Source organism: Leopardus geoffroyi, chromosome E3 (assembly GCF_018350155.1).
Source record: "Leopardus geoffroyi isolate Oge1 chromosome E3, O.geoffroyi_Oge1_pat1.0, whole genome shotgun sequence".
In the NCBI taxonomy this organism is placed as follows: Eukaryota; Metazoa; Chordata; class Mammalia; order Carnivora; family Felidae; genus Leopardus; species Leopardus geoffroyi.
In genome coordinates this window covers 8,289,832-8,306,253 of record NC_059340.1, presented here as the reverse complement: position 1 = coordinate 8,306,253, position 16,422 = coordinate 8,289,832, and the positions used below count along the sequence as shown (strand labels likewise).

Sequence of the window (16,422 nt, the reverse complement as noted above, 5' to 3'; positions counted from 1 at the left end):
TATAGTCTGCTCTCTTGCCCCCGGCCCGGCTCACAGCACAGGGTGTGAGAAAGCTTCAAGCAGCAGAAGGCACACATTAGTACAGCAAATTGGGCTTGTTTGGCAGCCTCGGGGCCCCGGGGAGGGCCCCGAGCCCCAGCCCTCGCCCGAGCCACCGTCCGCGGCCGGGATGCCCCGCGTCTCAAGGGAGGGCCCATTCACATCGCCCCGTTCTGCTCCTCGGTAGCCCTCGGGGGGTGAGGCGTAAGCCTTCCAGGCACCTTGACCCGGCCCTTCCCTGCTCCAGGCCTCAGTTTCCTGAGCCGTCCGGCGGGATAAGGGCTGCCTGCCCCTTTGTGAACCGGGGGGCCGGGCCTCTCCTTCCTGCCCTGGCCCCTTTCTAACCTCGGTCCTTCTGGCTGCGGACAGAGGCTGACCACCTACCACACGGCCCCGGGCGAGCCTCCCGGTCTTCCTGGGCTCCCGTACTTTCTGTGGGACGGAGCCCCTCCGGGCTGGATCTGAATTCCGGCTCCCCTACCTACCAGGTCTGTGACCTCAGGCCACTTCCTGAGCTCCCCTGAGCCCAGGCTGGGTGGGACGGGCAGGTGTAAAACGTGCCCGCCAAGTCTTTGGCTCATCCCGTCAAGACGCAGGGTCCGTACCGTCTCTCCTTACCGTGCTGGGCAAGCGCTGGTGACTGCTCTGACCGAGGGAGTCGGATAGAAGTGTCACTATCTGACCTCTGAGCGTAGACCTCAAGAAGCGACGGGCTTCCACCTTATTTGCTGGGGCGTCTGTGTGGCGTCCTGGGCACCCCGTAGAAGTCAGACGGCCATGACTTTGGGTCTTCTCAGCCCCGACACCAGACACGCGAGTGGTCCAGCCTTGGATGATTCCAGCACTAGCCGTCCAGCCACCCGCAGCCTCGGAGTCTTGCCAGCTGAGGTCCCAGATGCCACGGGGCAGAGGTGAGCTATCCTCACTGGGCCTTTCCTGCGTTTCTGAGCTCACGCCACTGTAATTGGGGGTGATTTCTTCAGACAGCGAGAGCTAATGACCCAAATAATAGGATTTAAATGGGGTAACAGAGGGAACGTTCTTCCCAAGGGGCCAAGCTTGGAGAAGGGGGTGAGCCTGACTGCAAACACCAGGAGGTAGGGAGACGATGGCCGTTAGAGCTGAGTGCTGGTGCCAGCTGGGTGAGCGTACGGGCCTCGGCCCGGCTGGTAAACTAACAAAGCTGCCACACTGATGCTCCCCACTAAAGCCGCTTCTCTCCAGCTGAGAGCCCCTAGCCCCTCAGCCACAATTCATGTGATACATGCTGCTATCCTCCAAAAACCACCCTCCCTAAAGCACAGTACTAGGACCGAGCATAAGTCTTCTGTTGTCTGTGTTAGTCAGTGGAAGGTAGCACCGTCACCTCCCTGGATTGAGGACGTAGACCTCTACTAATGCAGCCCAAGGGTATTTTCACTTTTATAACAACATGTCTGAGTTGAGCTGACTGTGAGCAACAATCTCTAGGTTGCTGCTGTGCTGTCGAGTCCCCGCAACAACTCAGCACAAGCTGGTGCTCGGTCCAACCCGCCTTGCGGCTACCGTGGCTGGGGAGACGCGTCGCCATCGTTCTCTGGGCAGGTGAGGCTGCGCTGAGAGCCCCATGCTTCCGCTGCTGGACCCCTGAATTGTCTCGGCTGTGGCCTGGTCCCCAGGCCAGCCCCGTCCACATCTGAAGCCACCTGGGTCTGAGAAAGGAGATGTGAGCATGAGGGAAAGAAGGGTCTCCCGCACGCGGTCCGTAGGTCAGGGGGCCTGGATTCCGCTCCTCGCTTCTCACCATCCCCCACCTCCTTATCACCTCCTCAGTAATGAAATCAGAGATGGGGCAGAGGGGCAGTTCCCCGCCACCCCCCACCGCCGCACCTCCGAGACTCTCCACATTTAGCTCTAGGAGGCAGGGCCCCCATACCGGGAAAGTCCGTGCTCCTTGAGGACGATCCTCCCCGCTAGGAATCCAGAATAAAGCTGGCATTGAGCCAGGGGCCTACACCACGTGCTGCTGGCACGGTAGCCTGGAGCTCAAAGTGCGCCCGGACTCACTTCCGGGGGCCCCACCGCGTGCCCTTTCTGGCCCGTCCAAGGCAGCATGGCTCTCCGGGCTCCCCCATCCCTCCTCCCGAGGGACCGGGGCCAGCGCGTGGGTCAGGCCAGGGCAGCCCAACCCCCTGGAGTTAATATTTCAGGCAGGACCCGGACTTACAGCCGACGAGCTGTTTTCTCCCTCTTACCCCAGAGGAAATCGCCTTTTTTGCACTGTCAACTCTCTAATTACCAGATGGGACGACCGAGATTTTGAAGACAATTAGGGGGAGGTCTGTCTTTTCCCAAACGCCCCGGTGTCCCCTCCACCCCAGGCCCGCCTCTGTCTGGAGCCTTCCTCTAATTTGGAGCCACTTAGAGAAGACAAGGAAACCTTTAAAGCTAAGAAGAATGTCTCCCGGAATGCCTCCTGCCTGTTTTATAGCTGTGGTGGAGCGGCCGGCAGACGCACTCACTCTGCAGAAGCACGAACGATGCATCCTGTTCAAGGGGCCTGTGGCTACGGCCTCCTGCTGTAAAAATAGCTGCGGGTTTGATGGGCGAAGAGGGGAGAACGGGGCGGGATTCTCTGCCCAGCGGGCCAGGAGTCACCCTAAACCAGAAGAGGGAGCCTCCAAGCCAGGTCTGGGAACTCTCTGCCCGGTCCCGTTTGGGTCACCTCTGGACGGTTCGGCCACCACCTCTGAGCAGCCCTGGCCCCCCTCTGCTCCCCTCCCCTGCCTGACCCTGGCCCCTCACATTATACGCCTTCATATCTGGGCACCCCTGTGGGTGCCCTGGAACGTTCTACACATCCACCTGTTCTTCTCGCAGAGCGATGAGAACGCCCATTGTGTCCTCATCCTTCAAGGCCCAGTGTGATGGACCCCAGCCCACGATGCCTCCTCTGGGGAAAGGCACTCTGTCTGGGCCCCTTCACTCCTGGAGCCACACTAGTTTTGTTTTATTTTATTTTATTTTTTCACCTCTGTGTCTGCCATGCTTAGCATTCAATAAGTACTCCATAAATATTTGATGAGTGAATGAATAAACTTGGCACACAAAATAATTCAGACCCAGGGATTGCAAAGGATGTGTTTTTAGCCCCCGCAGAACACCAGTGTAGGGCCACGGTAGCTCGTCAGTGAGTGTTTGCCAATTTGAGTTGCCTTTGCTTGGGGAAGCGGTGAGTTCCCCATGACAGATGGTGTGCAAGCAAGGGCCACCTGAGTCTGCAAGGGACACTCGGCATCGAGCAGGGCTCGATGGGCTCGACTGAGAGGGCCAGTGACGCCCCACATGGAAGATTATGTATGAACAACCCCTGGGAGCGTGTTTCTGAGCCCCCACTGTGCTCTTAGGGGCCAGGTGGCCGGAGGCCAAGGAGCAATGATGGCAAGGCCCCAAGGCCAAGGGAAAGGTGGGTAGTCGCTGATCTGAAGAGTGGAGGGCAGAGGGAAGCAGTGATTCTAGTGGGAGAGGGAGGGAAACCCGGGAAGGCTTCTGGGAGGAGGTGAGAGGTGATGGAAAGTGGGGGGATGGAGGTGCGGCTGGGGAGGGAACATGGTCCACGGTCAAAGGCGGGGAGGAAGGAGACTTTGCAAAGTGGTGAAGGCCCGGTGGTGGCGGGCCGGGATGGGGGCCCGGGAGGCCAAGGACAGCCGGCTAGCCATGAAACGTTAGAGGGCAGAGTTAGGGGTGAGAAGTGACAAGGCGAGGTCACCTGGCCCACTTTGCGGCGTGAGTGACAGCTGTCACCCTGCAGGGGGAAGGCCAAGTCCAAAGGCAGCTGATGCCTTTCAAGCTCCCTTTCAGGTTTGGTGGCTCCCGGGACCGTGAGTTGCGCTCTGGAAAGCGGGGTGCTCTTCACAGGAGGCTAAGTACTCCTCTGACTTCCCCGGGCCGACCCGGGATTCCAGTTCTGTGGCTGCTCACTCCCAGGAGGCCCCTGGCTGGCAGCACAGACCCCTCAGCGGTCTCTCCGACCCCCCCAGAACTGGCCATCATCCCAGGGTCAGGTGGGCCAAACAGTGTGACCCAGCAACGACAATAGACGCGCCCCAGCCTCACCTGGCTGATGAGGCCGTGAGTTTTGTCAGCGCGGGGATCTGCCTTCCAAACCCCGCCCTTGATTCCAGAGGCCACCTCCTTTTCATGGCACCCGGCGGCCCAGTGGCAGCTTCTAGGGGGCCACACCACTGGCACCACTTCTCCCCAGGGGAAACTGAGAGTCTAGGTGTTGCTGAGGGGATCGCCCAAAGACAGGGTGGAGCTCACAGCACCCCCTGCTCAGGGCACACTGCATGCCCGCCCCCTCACCACTCCCCTGCTCGCCCCAGGGACAAACCTTCCCCAACCACCTCTCCCCCGAGTTTTCAGTCTCCACCGGATTTCTGATCAGCTCTCCCTGCTTTCGTAACATGGAGAAGGAGGCCAGGGAAGGAAAACATCAGAAGTAGTTTGCTAAGCACTTGTAACCTCTTTTGTGGCTTATCCACATCTCACTGCGATTCCGTCTCGCACTTCCTTCCTCCCGGCAGGCTGGGTGGGTGGCTCTCCGCTCACTCAGGACCGTCCTGAGCCCTCCGGAGCCCCTCTGCGTTCCTGGGTGGTGATCCCCAGAGGCAGGAGCTTAGGGGCATCGAGCCCTTGCATGACGAGGCCTCCAGCCAGCAGGAAGCAGGTGGTACAAAGCCCCACATGGCAAGTATCTCTCTGCTCAGCGAGCCCAGGGCCAGGCAGCCCCAGGGCCAGGCTCATGGACCCGGCAAGGAAAGGGGGCTCCCTGTAGCAGGTGCAGACGGTGGCCACCGGCCCCTCCACGTGGACCCAGAAAGGGGCAGGCCCCTCGCCACGCTTACCCAGCCCATCTCCCGCAGCAGTTTCGGCAGGACGGGGACCTGAACCCCAGGGTTCTTCACCCCAGCCTGCTGAACACCTGCGGGGCGTGTGGTTGGTCCCTGCCAGGGGACAGCATGGCGGTCCTGGCCCCAGATCGGGGTGGAGGATTTCATCAGAGGTCTCAGGGAGGTCAGGGAGGTGAGCATTGGGATGGGCAGAACCTTCCAGAAGCACCCTTCTGGAACGACTAGAAAGAGAGACTCATCCTGGCACCACCACTTATCGGCCTTGGATGAGTGACTTTACCCCATGTGAGCCTCAGTTTCCTCACCTGGAAAATGGGGTGAGGATTCACTGGGAGGACACGTTTTAGAACATGGCCTGCCCTTCTGTGTTTTATAAATGTTAGCTACTCATCACATCCCCTCCCCCAAGGCAGGGATCAGCCGTACTGGGGCCCGGAGGCCTGGAGACCAGCTCCGGGGACAGTTAAGCTGTGCAGTGCCTGGAGACGGGTGGGCTCACTGCCTGAGCCCAGCAATGCCGGCCCTGGCAGCCGATCAGACGCGGTGGGTCCCACATGGGAGCCAACTTGGCCGGGCAGACGGGGGCTGCTGGGCTGCCCTGGACACATGGGGGCCTGCCAGGGGCAGGTGCAGACTCGGCTTGGCCCATCTCCTGGAGAATCCTTGGGCGGGGTCGGGCCTGGTAGAGATGGGCCACATCCGGGGGTATGTCTGGCCAGAGAGGAATGGGGATCTGATTTTCCAGTTCTCCCCCGTCTCCCCCTCTCTCCACTTTTCTTTTGTCCGTCTCTTTGCGTTTTCAGCTCCCTGGACATTGTCGATGGACGGAGGGCTGGAGCGGGCAATGGTAGCACTGATGACCAGGAGGCAGTAGTCGTCTTGGTTGAGGGGCCTTGTGGGTCAGGCTGAGGCAGAAACCCTCTCCCCAGGCTGACGGGGGTGACACGTGCTTGCGTGCCACTTTTCGCCGGGGGTTGGTGACCCACTGAGAGGCACCTAGCTCAAGGGGCTGGGCCATGTTGCAGCCCTGAGTTTCCCCAGCTGGTGCGGGGTGGCCCTGCCTTGGAAGTGCTCCTGACCTCAAATGGCCCGAGGCCAAGTCCTCCCAGCTAGTTCCAGGCCTCAACATGCTGTGTGTCCTCGGCCGAGTGCCCCTTCCTGGGCCCTTGTCCCTCGGGTGCAGAGATCCGGTTGGCCCAGGATAGGCGGAGATCCTGTGGTTTGGCCCACCCACTCCGAGTGGCCCCAGACAGGTGCCTGGCAGGGAGGCCTTCATCCTGTCCTTTGTCACCTTCCAGACTGTTGTCCGGATCTGGAGCACTATTTAAAGAGCCTTCCCTGAGAACCCCCAGTGCTGCTGCGTCGAGAGGGAGCACTCCAGACCATGGTAGGCTGGGGCTGCCCTGCCTCCTGACCCTGACCTCATTCCTCAACTCTGACCTCATCCTGTGACCTTGATTTCATTTGTGACTCTGACCTTCACCTCATGCCTGAACTCACCCTGACCTTGACCTTGCTCCTCTCACTGACATCCTTGACCTTGACCTCATGTCCCTAGTCCTGACCTTTCCTTCACCCTTGATGTTGTCCCTGCACCTGGCCCACCCTGGACGGTCCTTAACGGGCGGCCAGTCTATCCACGTAGGTCCTGATCTGGGTCTCTGCTTCCTGGACTTGGTGGGGGCTGCTGAGTTGAAGCTGCGGGGGTGGGGGATAGGAACGAGGAAGAGGAGGGCAGAGGAAGGAGGGGGCTAGGCTTAGAGGTTTCACGGCAGAAGCAGGGCTCTGCTCCCATTGACAGAGGACATGGTTCCTGGGGGGTCGGGGTTGATATTCCAGGATAGCCTGGGTCCCACGCAGACTGGCATGGGGCCTGTCCAGCTGCCCTCCCCCTGTCCCTGTCTCCAGCCCCTTGGCTGTCCCTACAGGGTCTCCACGGCACCACTCTTTCACATCTCTGTCTCTCACACCTTCCATCTCCCTCTTGGCCTGAGAACTCGGACCCGGCTGTCAAGCCTCAGCTCAGAAGCCACCCCCTCTGGGAGGTCTGCCCTGAGTGGCCCAGTGGCCCGGGGGCTTCTCTGTGTCCTCAGTGTCTGCCTCTCCCTCTATCACTCTCCACTGATCACCTGTCTCCTGGCTGGGCCGGGGGCTCCTTGGGGACAAGACAGGGCCTGATTCAGCTCTGGGTCCCTGGGACTGGGCACAAGGCCTGGCTGGAGGTCAGCAGGTGCCTAATAAATGTCCTGATGCTCGGAAGGAGGCACTACCTTGGTTTCGTAAACGGGGACACTGAGACTCAGAGAAGGCCACTGGTTTTCTCAATATCACGGGGCTGTGAGCAGCAGAGCCAGGATTAGAACTCAGGTCCGGTGACCCCCTTCTGCCCCGAGGTGTTCCGTTCAGAAGATTTTTTATTTTCTAGGGGTACAGTGCAAAAGGCAATTTCCAAGACAGCTGGGCTGGCCGGGGTCCCAGCTGGGAGATCAGAAGGCAGATCAGGGCTCTGGGGCTCAGGGTCCCGTCTCCTCTTGGGGGTTCTGGAAGAGGGCCCGGCACACAGTGGGGCGACGTTCCACAAGGGGGACATGAAAGGCTGGCTGAGGCAGGGATGGGGGAAGCCAAGGTCGAGGGCAGGTCTGAGAAGAGAAAGGGCAGAATATCCACAGACGGAAGTGATTGTTTTTTATTAATCAGAGGGAAATGTATATGTAATTATGTGAGATGAGCTCCTCAGGGAGGTTCCTTTCTTTATGATGTCTGAAGGGATTTATAAATATTACAGAGGCTTTACAGCATCATAACGTCCTGGCTACCCTGCCAGCCCCCTTTCAAAGGATTAGTGGAGACAAAGCACCCAGTAAAAGCTAATTATAAGTCAGCCTGGGAGCCGGAGGGGGAGTGGGGGTGGGGGCGGGGTGGGGTGGGGGGGAGGAGTGAGCTTGGGGAGGGGAGACCACACAGGGGCTGGGGGGCAGGGGGAGCCCACGCTCTGGGCTGGGGTAGGCAGGGGGCTTGGCACAGAGGGAGGTGCCCGCTGAGAGGGAGGCGGGGGCTGGGGGTGGGGGGCTGGGGGCGGGAAGCCGCGCTGTCCGTGGGGACCCCGCCTTCCCCCTCCCGGGCTGTCCTTGCTTGCACCGCCAGCCAAGCCTGAGCCCTGGCGATGGCTGCTGAGGGAAAGGCCCCCTGGGGGAATCTGGGGGACCCAAAGCCTTCGGGGAATGCGGAGCGGTGGGCTCTCGGGCCCCTGATATCCTGAAAGAAGCAAGTGGAGGCAGGAAGGCTGGCCGGAGACCCTCCACGTGGGTGGCCTCCTGCTCTACCTGCTACGGAGATGGGCCCTGAGCTCTGGGCAGCCGTTTCCCGACGGATCCGCACTCTGAGCCGGGGCCTGGGTGGGCGCAGGGGAGCCCGCAGATGGGATGGACACAGGGAGCCGTGGCCGGACGGTGTCCTCCCTGCTGTCCTGCCTGGGTCTCCCCCCGCCAGCTCAGGAAGCCACTGACTGGCCCGTGGGGTGGGGAGGGGGCCCCCAGGCCTCTGGCCTCAGCGGATCCGCAAGGCTTCCTCAGGAGCCCTGTCTGTCTGCTACACCCCGCAGCCGGGGGTGGCCGTGTCGTTTGGGACCGTGACACTCTGGGAGGTGGGACGAAAGGGCGGGCCGGGTGCTTGGCTGACCTCCAGAGGAAGGGTTTTTGCAATGCCCCCCGCTGGCATCTCACAGGCACCGAGAAGGGCCCGCAAGAGAGCGGAGGGCGGAGCCAGCTCCAATGTCTTCTCCATGTTTGATCAGTCCCAGATCCAGGAGTTTAAAGAGGTTGGTCAGTGCCCTCTGGGGCCACCGGGAGGGTTAATGCAACGCACGGAAAGCACCCATGGGGCCGGCGAGGCCTGGGTCGCCCTCAGTCCCTGGGGGTGATGATGTCACCCTTCTTAGGGGCCACCCCGGTGCCCCTCCCCGTCTAGAGGTGTGGCTTGTCTTCCTTGGGCAGCCCCCCGCCCCTCCTTTGCTCGCTGTGTGACCTCGGGAGAGTCCTTCTGCTCTCTGAGCCTCGGTTTCCCTCTCTGTAAAATGGGGTCGCTGTGAGCATGAGGGGGAGGGACGGGCGTGGCACCCGGCACTCAGCGGGAGCAGAGTGGGTTAGCCGACGCTCTCTGGCTCGTGCCATCTGAGCCGGGACAGCGGCCGGCCGGAGGGGTCTGTGGAGCCCGGGCTCAGGCGCTTGGGTCGCTGGCCGTTCAGTACCCATGTCTCACCAGGCCTTCACCATCATGGACCAGAACCGGGATGGCTTCATCGACAAGGAGGACCTGAGAGACACCTTTGCTGCCTTGGGTGCGTGACCAGCAGCTGTGGAGGCTCCGGGCTTGGGGCGGAACCCAGCCCAGCCCTTCCGGGAGGAGCGGGCGGCTGGGGACAACAGGGGCTTGGGTGCCGTCGGGGGGCAGGGGAGGGGCAGCCAGTGCCTGGAAGGTTGGCGAGTGGGGGCGTGGGGGGCTCCTTCAGGTGCGGGAATGGCCCTTGCAAAGGCCTGGCCTGGAAGGCCTGGGTGGGGTCAGGGGTCAAGAGAGCAGTGGGGGATGCTGGGGCAAGAGGCTGGACACGTCCGCAGGGCTCAAGGCTGGGGAGGGTTTTGCACCTCTAAGGGCCCAGGGAGAGGCCTTCAGGCATGAATGGGGTGGGGGTCAGGCCGGGGGGAGAGGGCATAACCAAGTCCCGTCTGAACTGAACTTGGAGCTCCTGGAGATGTGACTGTCCGCTGGGACCATGGGGAACCCGAGTCCCCCACCTCCAGTTGACCTCATCCCGGGGCCCATGAGCCCCGAGGCCCAGGTCTTCCGGCCCCTATGCACCTGGGCTCCACCTTCTTTGGGCCTCAGTTCCTTCATCTGCAAAATGGGGATAATCGCCAACCGGTTCTCCTTTCTAAGGAGGCTGAGGTGGTGGCGGGAGTGGGGGAGGCTGGGAGCGCTGACTGTGGCTGAATGTGTCGCCCTTCCTGAGGTCCCCGGGCAGGTAGGCAGGGCCTAAGGACAGCCGAGCTGGAAGAGCCTGTAGGACGCTCCCTGGTCCTGAGCTCTGCTCTCCTGGAACTGCCTGCAGGCAGGGGCCCCTCTGTCCCTCATTATGCTCCTGGGTGTCCCCACTCCTCCCCTCCTCCAGGCCGCATCAACGTGAAGAACGAGGAGCTGGAGGCCATGGTGAAGGAGGCCCCCGGGCCCATCAACTTCACCGTCTTCCTGACCATGTTCGGGGAGAAGCTGAAGGGTGAGTGAGGCCCCGGGTGGCCCCGGGGAGCGGCTGGGCCGCCTGGTCCTGTGTGCGGACAGCTGGGAGCGAGGTGTAGCCCCCAGATGCCAGCCCCCTGGGTGCACACACCCCACCCCAGGGGCCTCTACACCACAGAGTAGCGGTAACTGTAATAACAGCCGCCTGCAGGGCTGGGGGTGGGGGGCGCCAACGGGACAGTTTTGTGAGAAAACCCTCCGCCCACCATCAGGACGGGCCCCAGCCCCGCTTCCTTACCCCCGGGTTCGTCTTACCTGCTCTGCCTCATTACCCACTGCTGATGGGAGCAGGGGCACCGGAGGGGGTTCTGGAAGTTCCTGTGGCTGACCCCGGGGCTGGACAGGTCACTCACACAGCTTGCAGGGAAAGGATCAAGGGGCTGAGGGGTGTCACCACCCCTGCCCCGGGTGTCCCAGCATCAAAGTGGCGGGGGAGAGAACCTAACCACGGCTCCCAGCTCTTACCACCAGACCCTGGGGTCAAGGCAACTCTGTCCCTTTCTCTCCGGGCCGCGGCGAGCTACCTTCCACCCCTCAGTAACATTTTCCTGGGCTGGAAGATTCTAGGGTCAGAAGGAATGGCCAGTCTGGGCTGTGGCTGCTCTGGGAGGTGAGCCTTGTCACCCCTCCCCACCCCGTCAGGCTGCCTGATGCCCTCCCACTGACCCCCAGGGTGACCCCGGGCAAGGCTCGTCTGCTTTGCACCTCGGATTTTTTGTCTGTAAAATGGGGTTGTGTTCGTTTCCTGAGGCCACTCTAGCTAATAACCACGAGCTGGTGGCTCGCAAAAGCAGCAACGTGTTCTCTCAGTTGTGGAGTCTGGAAGCCCGACATCTGGCAAGAGGCTCTAGGGGAGATCCTGCCTCTGTGGCCACACTGCTCCTTCCTCTTCTGTCTGTCCGTCTCCCCCTGCCTTGAGCTCAGCAGGACACTTGTCACTGGATTTAGGGCCCACCAGCCCAGGGTGATTAGCCCAGGGTGATTTCCCATCTCAACATTTCCTTACATCTGCAAAGGCCCTTTTTCCAAGTAAGGTGACATTTCCAGGTTCCGGAGACGAGGACATGGACGTATGTTCTGGGGGCCACCATCAACCCCACTGCAGGGGTGGATCCCCAGCAGCATCACAGATTGCGTCTGGCAAGAAATCATAATACCCTCATGGGCTGTGTCCTGCCAGAAGGTACAATCACCTCTACACACGCTGTCCTCACTGTCCTGCCTGATCCTGGAGCTAGAAGGCCAACAATTGACCTGTGACCTAACAGCGCCACCCTCCCACGGGTGGCGATGAGGAGACCGAAGGCCAGACATGGAGCCTGGGCCAGGCCCTCCTCCGGGATGGGAAGCTGTTAGGGGTTATTGCTGGAACTGGGCCCCAGGGGCTGGGCCCAGGGTCCGCTCTTGGGAAAGACACGCGTGACCCCGGCCAGTGATTCTGCAGGGAGGCCTGAAGTTCATGTCGTGCACGGCTGAGCTAACAGTTATGACCCAGGGCCAGGCGGGGCCAAGAGACTGCAGCTTTTTCTCATTTTTTGCGGGCGTGGCAGGACAGGGGTTCCATCTGAGCCTGTCATGTGAACTTGGCTGAGCCTGCACGCTTGGCCAGTGGTGGGGACAGGAGCCGGGGGCTAGGACAGGCACCGCCTCATCCTCTAATTGGGGCACGGACACTTGGTCCCAGCGGCCACTGCACCCCATCTGGTGAGGTTCGCAGTCCGCGGGGCAGAGAGCCTCTCTGGGAGGAGGGACGGGAGGATCGGGCTGTGGTCACTGTCCGGCCACTGGGCCTGAGCCCCAGGTAGCTGGTCCTCAGGAAAGTGGGCTGGAGCCACCTGCCCCTACTGCCGGGGCTCTTCAAAAACCCTGGGAGGCCGAGAGCTCCCACCAGCCTCCCCCCACCCATAATCCCTCGGGCACCCCTTCTCTGCTTTCGCGGCCAGGATGTGAGGGCCTGGGGCTCTGCCCCAGCTGGACCCTGGCCTGAGCCTCTGGGCTGGGCACACGGGCTCCCCGCTGCCCTCCCCAGAGGAAGCCCACTGCCGCGCCCTCCATGAGCCCCCAGGCCAGCACTCGGTTGCTCGGCCAGCCTCAGAGGCACCGAATGACCCGGACAGCAAGACTCCTGTCCTAGCAAGGCTCCAGTCCGCCGGGCAGGAGCCCAGAGCAGCACAACAAGCGAGGGCTCTGGAGTCCAAAGACCTGGCTTCTAACCCTCCCTCCCCTCATTAGTGGGGGCCTCAGGCAAGCGCAGAGCCCCCCTCTGCCTCAGTTTCCTCTTTGACAACCTGAGGGCATCAATACCTACCCCACGGGGTGTCCTGGGGGTTCCATGAGATAAAATGGCACGGAGAACTCAGAGGTGTCTGTGACCGTGATCAATCCGTGTTTGACAAGATCTTTACCATTGACGACCCGTCTCTGTCAACTGATCCCGGGAGGCGGGCAGCAACCACCGTCCTTGCCTCCATTTCACTGGTGACGGAGCTGGGCCTCGAAGAAAGAAGGGGACGTCCCTGGGCTGCAGTGAGCAGGGTGGCAGTGTGGCAGAGGGCAAGGCGCTCAGGCAAGGGTCACCAGGTCACCTGCCGTCATCCGGAAGCCGTGAGGCCTTGGGCGAGACCCTGAGTCTCTCTGGGCCTCAGTTTCCCCATCTGCACATCCGGGGGCTGGGCGTTCGACCCTGTTGTGGAAGTCGACACGCTTCTGATGCCAAACCCGCGCTGCGGGGGTGGTCAAGCGGGGACTGCTCTGGCTGTGCCCCGCCCCCACCTCACTAATCACGACCTCTGAGCTTCAGTTCCTCCGTCTCCAAAATCAGGCCAGCCGTCAGGAGGGGGAGGCATGAACCAAGTGCTCAGTTGGGGTGTCCACGCACCGCGGGGCAGGCCGCTCACAGCCCTTCCTGTTGCTCCCACTCCTTGTTTCTCAGGAGTCTCCCTTCTCTTGCTTCCACTGGGTCTGGCCCCCGCTCTGCAGGGGAGGAAGCCCCTCCACCCCCAGCCCCTGCCCAGCCCTGGCCTGGCCTGGCCTCGTCACCCTAGCTCTCTCCCTGCCTTGTGTGTCCTGCTTCCAGGTACGGACCCAGAGGAGACCATTCTCCACGCCTTCAAGGTGTTTGACACCGAAGGGAAAGGTTTCGTCAAGGCTGATTTGTAAGTCCCCTCTGTCCTCCGTTCTGGGTTTTCTCTCCCCAGAGGCTCAGGTGATAAGTGAGCTGGAGTGAAGTCAGGCTGGGTGGCGGCTCAGTGTCCTCCCGACCCGATGCTCAGGCACCGTGCGACCGGGAGCCAGGAGGGCGCCGCCCTGCCCAGCTGAGCCGTCACTCGATGTGCCCCTTCCCCTCTCTGGGCCTCAGTGTCCCCACTTCTGCGTGGAACTGTACAGGGAGTATGGAGTCACCAGGGGTGGGTTTCCCAGTGGCGAGAGGGAGTGGCGGTAGAGGGGGGCCTTGAAGGGCAACTGTGGGTTGCCTAGGCTGGGGAAGGGAACATTCTAGACGCAGGAACACGGCGGTGAAAGGCCAGGGCTTGGCATTGCGAGTTTGGCCAGGGGGTGGCTGGACTCCGGGTCCACCCTGGGGGCATGGGAGAGCCTGAGGTGGAGTTAGATGGGGCGAGATGACCCCCAGCCTGGTGGAGGAAGGACGGGGTTATGGTCATCGCGAGGGTGGGGACAGAAGGGAGCCGATGGGTCGTTGAAACACCAGAGGCCAGTGCCAATAGGATCCAGGGTTCTGGGGAGAGGTATGGGGGAGGGGACACGGGAAGGGACCAGCTCAGCTGGGGATGCGCAGCGTGAGCGGCTGAGGGCAGCTGTCTGGCGGGCCACTGGGTTGGCACTGTAGAGGTGGGGGCTCGGACGCCTGCTATCCTCAGCCCAGCAAGAGCACTGAGCAGAGAGCTAAGGGCTGGGGGCAAGGGCGGCCTGCCCAGGGATTAGGACACGGAACTGTCCCTGGGCGGTCCCTTTAGAGCCTCCAAGGTCTCTCCGGGCCTGTGGGTAACCCGGACACAGGCAAGTTTCCTCCCCAGGCACGGGCTTTCTGGCGGATTACTGTGATGCTTGAGGCCTTGACTTTGAGGCTAGATTTGCTGCCTGCTAGAATCATCACATAACAGGGGTGGGGGTGGGGGGCTGGGCAGTGGTGAAACAGGGAGGGTCTGTCTACTCTCACACCTTCTCACCGACCCCCAGCTCCCAAAGTTGTGAGTCACATGCTCGCCAGGGGTAGACAAGGGACGTTCGGGCTTCCTGCAGGCTGGGACCCTCTCCTTCACCCCTCCTCCAGGGGTCCACGGTTCCCACACCCATCTTGGGGGCCCCCGGGGGGCACTGAGGGCAACCCCTGCGGTGGTCGGGATTCACCAGTGCGGGGCCAGGAACACCTTAGGGACCCAGTTTGGGAACCGAAGGCCCCACCCCCCGGGGTATCGGACCCGGAGGACGTGGCTGCCCGCCAGGCAGGCCACAGCAGAGGCTCTGCCAGCGACGGAGTCTGTGAACAGTCCCCAGCTCGGAGAGCTGGCAACTGTGACTGTCCCACAGTAACGTAAATAATGGAAAATGTGCGTCGGCCTTTAGCGGGCTTGCCATGCTGGCGCCACGGGACGCTTGGCGCTCGGGCCTGGGGTCCCTCCCCCGCCCGCCGTGTCCCCTGAGGGCCCATCTAGTCCTGTCCTGCCCCGCCTCCTGCTGCTCCTCCGGGCCCCGCGGACAGCTGCTCCCCAGGACCACCCAGGGACACGGGCCCCACCCGCCACCACAAATCCTTACCCTTCCCGAGCCTCGGTTTCCCTCGGTGATGGGGGACCGCTGGCTCTCACTCCCAGGGCCAGGAGGAGCAAACGAGACCCGGGCAGGACACGGGCTCAGCCCGACCCCTGGCTGAGCACGAGCAGCTTGTCCTCTCGAAAGCCCGGTTGTAGACGTCAGCCAGAGGCACCAGCTGAACTAATGGTCCGTCTAGAACCGAGAAAGAGGGGCTCCCCTCCGTGATCTGGAGGTTGATTATTACTGCATGATGGGACATCAGAGTGGGCGCTAAGGTCGTGTCAGGGCCCCAAGTTCACTTCTTTTGGTCCCCGCCTGATGTGTGGAGGAGAGTCTGTGTTACCAAGGAGGAAACTGAGGCCGAGAGGCGAGGGGTCCACCCCAGGCGACACAGACATCTGGTTGGTGTCCTCCTGGGGCAGGGCTCCTCCCCACAGCCTGCCTGCCCTCGTGACCCCCGGAATCTGCGCGTGCACGCCCGGGGTGGCCCTTCCCCTGAACGTGGCCCTTCCTCTTCTTTGAGCAGCATCAAAGAGAAACTCATGACCCAGGCGGACCGGTTCAGTGAGGAGGAGGTAAGTGCTTTTCAGGGCTCCGCCCGGGGCTGCTGATCTTTCTGGAAGGTGCGGGCCGGCCAGGGCCCATCTCAGCAGCCCCTCCTCTGGAGATCGCTCTTCCTCAGATGCTGAGGTGATGACCCCCTTGGATGAGAACGAGGATGGGTGGGGGCGGCCGTGGGACCCCGGCCTCTGGGCCCTCCATCCCTGCCTCCAACCGCAGAGAGGGGAGCGATGTTGTGCCCCACGGCCTCGGGTGACCCCGTGCTCCCGACCTTCATCCGGGCCGACTCCCTGCTCCTCCCCCAGGTCAAGCAGATGTTCGCGGCTTTCCCTCCAGACGTGTGTGGCAACCTGGACTACAGGAGCCTATGCTACATCATCACCCACGGCGAAGAGAAGGACTAGGGGTCCGAGGGCCCCCCCCACCTTCGGAGGCGGCAAACACCGGCGGTGTTTCGGGGGCGGCCACTGGGGAGGCCCCGCAGCCAATGTGTGTAAAGAAAAGGCTCCCCTCGCCCCGTGGGCTGGGGGCAAAGCAAGAATAAATCGTGCAAGCAAGGCCTGAGTTTTTGTGATTAATGCCCCGGTGGGGGAGAAAGCGAAACGTTCCCGCGTTGTTGGTTTTTCCAAAATTTTTACTTCCCCAGCTTTGCTCAAATGTTCCTGATGAGCTGGTGTTTAGAGCTAATTGACAGTTTTAACGGTCCCCAGCTGGGCCACAGGACATTGCCTTCATTTATGGAGCTTTGGTGGGGCACCTAGGGCGGGCCAGACCCCGTGCCAGTCCGGGGGACACAGCAGAGGAGAAAGCCCTGTCCCTGAGCCAGAAGGCCACGCAGTGAGGAAGACAAGAATCGGGGTGGAGACAC

General features: G+C 61.9%; 1 protein-coding gene across 2 annotated transcripts; it reads left to right on the top strand.

The window, feature by feature from the left end:
- The first annotated feature begins 2,246 nt into the window (after positions 1 to 2,246).
- MYL10 (myosin light chain 10) lies at positions 2,247 to 16,112 on the top strand. 2 transcript variants are annotated; one of them, XM_045461035.1, is made up of 8 exons: positions 2,247 to 2,599; positions 6,230 to 6,318; positions 8,656 to 8,748; positions 9,192 to 9,267; positions 10,096 to 10,200; positions 13,297 to 13,375; positions 15,520 to 15,568; positions 15,860 to 16,112. In XM_045461035.1, the coding sequence occupies exons 2-8, from the start codon at positions 6,316 to 6,318 to the stop codon at positions 15,956 to 15,958; spliced, it is 504 nt and encodes a 167-aa protein (XP_045316991.1). In that variant the 5' UTR covers positions 2,247 to 2,599; positions 6,230 to 6,315; the 3' UTR covers positions 15,959 to 16,112. The 2 variants fall into 2 exon arrangements, with proteins under 2 accessions (XP_045316991.1, XP_045316992.1); XM_045461036.1 differs by lacking the exon at positions 8,656 to 8,748.
- Positions 16,113 to 16,422: the final 310 nt, after the last annotated feature.

What these genes read in the sequence shown, in the direction of transcription:
- MYL10 (XM_045461035.1), top strand. An exon ending in AGATCCAGGAGTTTAAAGAG is followed by an intron (nt 8,749 to 9,191) that starts GTTGGTCAGTGC and finishes ATGTCTCACCAG; the next exon opens with GCCTTCACCATCATGGACCA. An exon ending in ACCGGTTCAGTGAGGAGGAG is followed by an intron (nt 15,569 to 15,859) that starts GTAAGTGCTTTT and finishes CTCCTCCCCCAG; the next exon opens with GTCAAGCAGATGTTCGCGGC.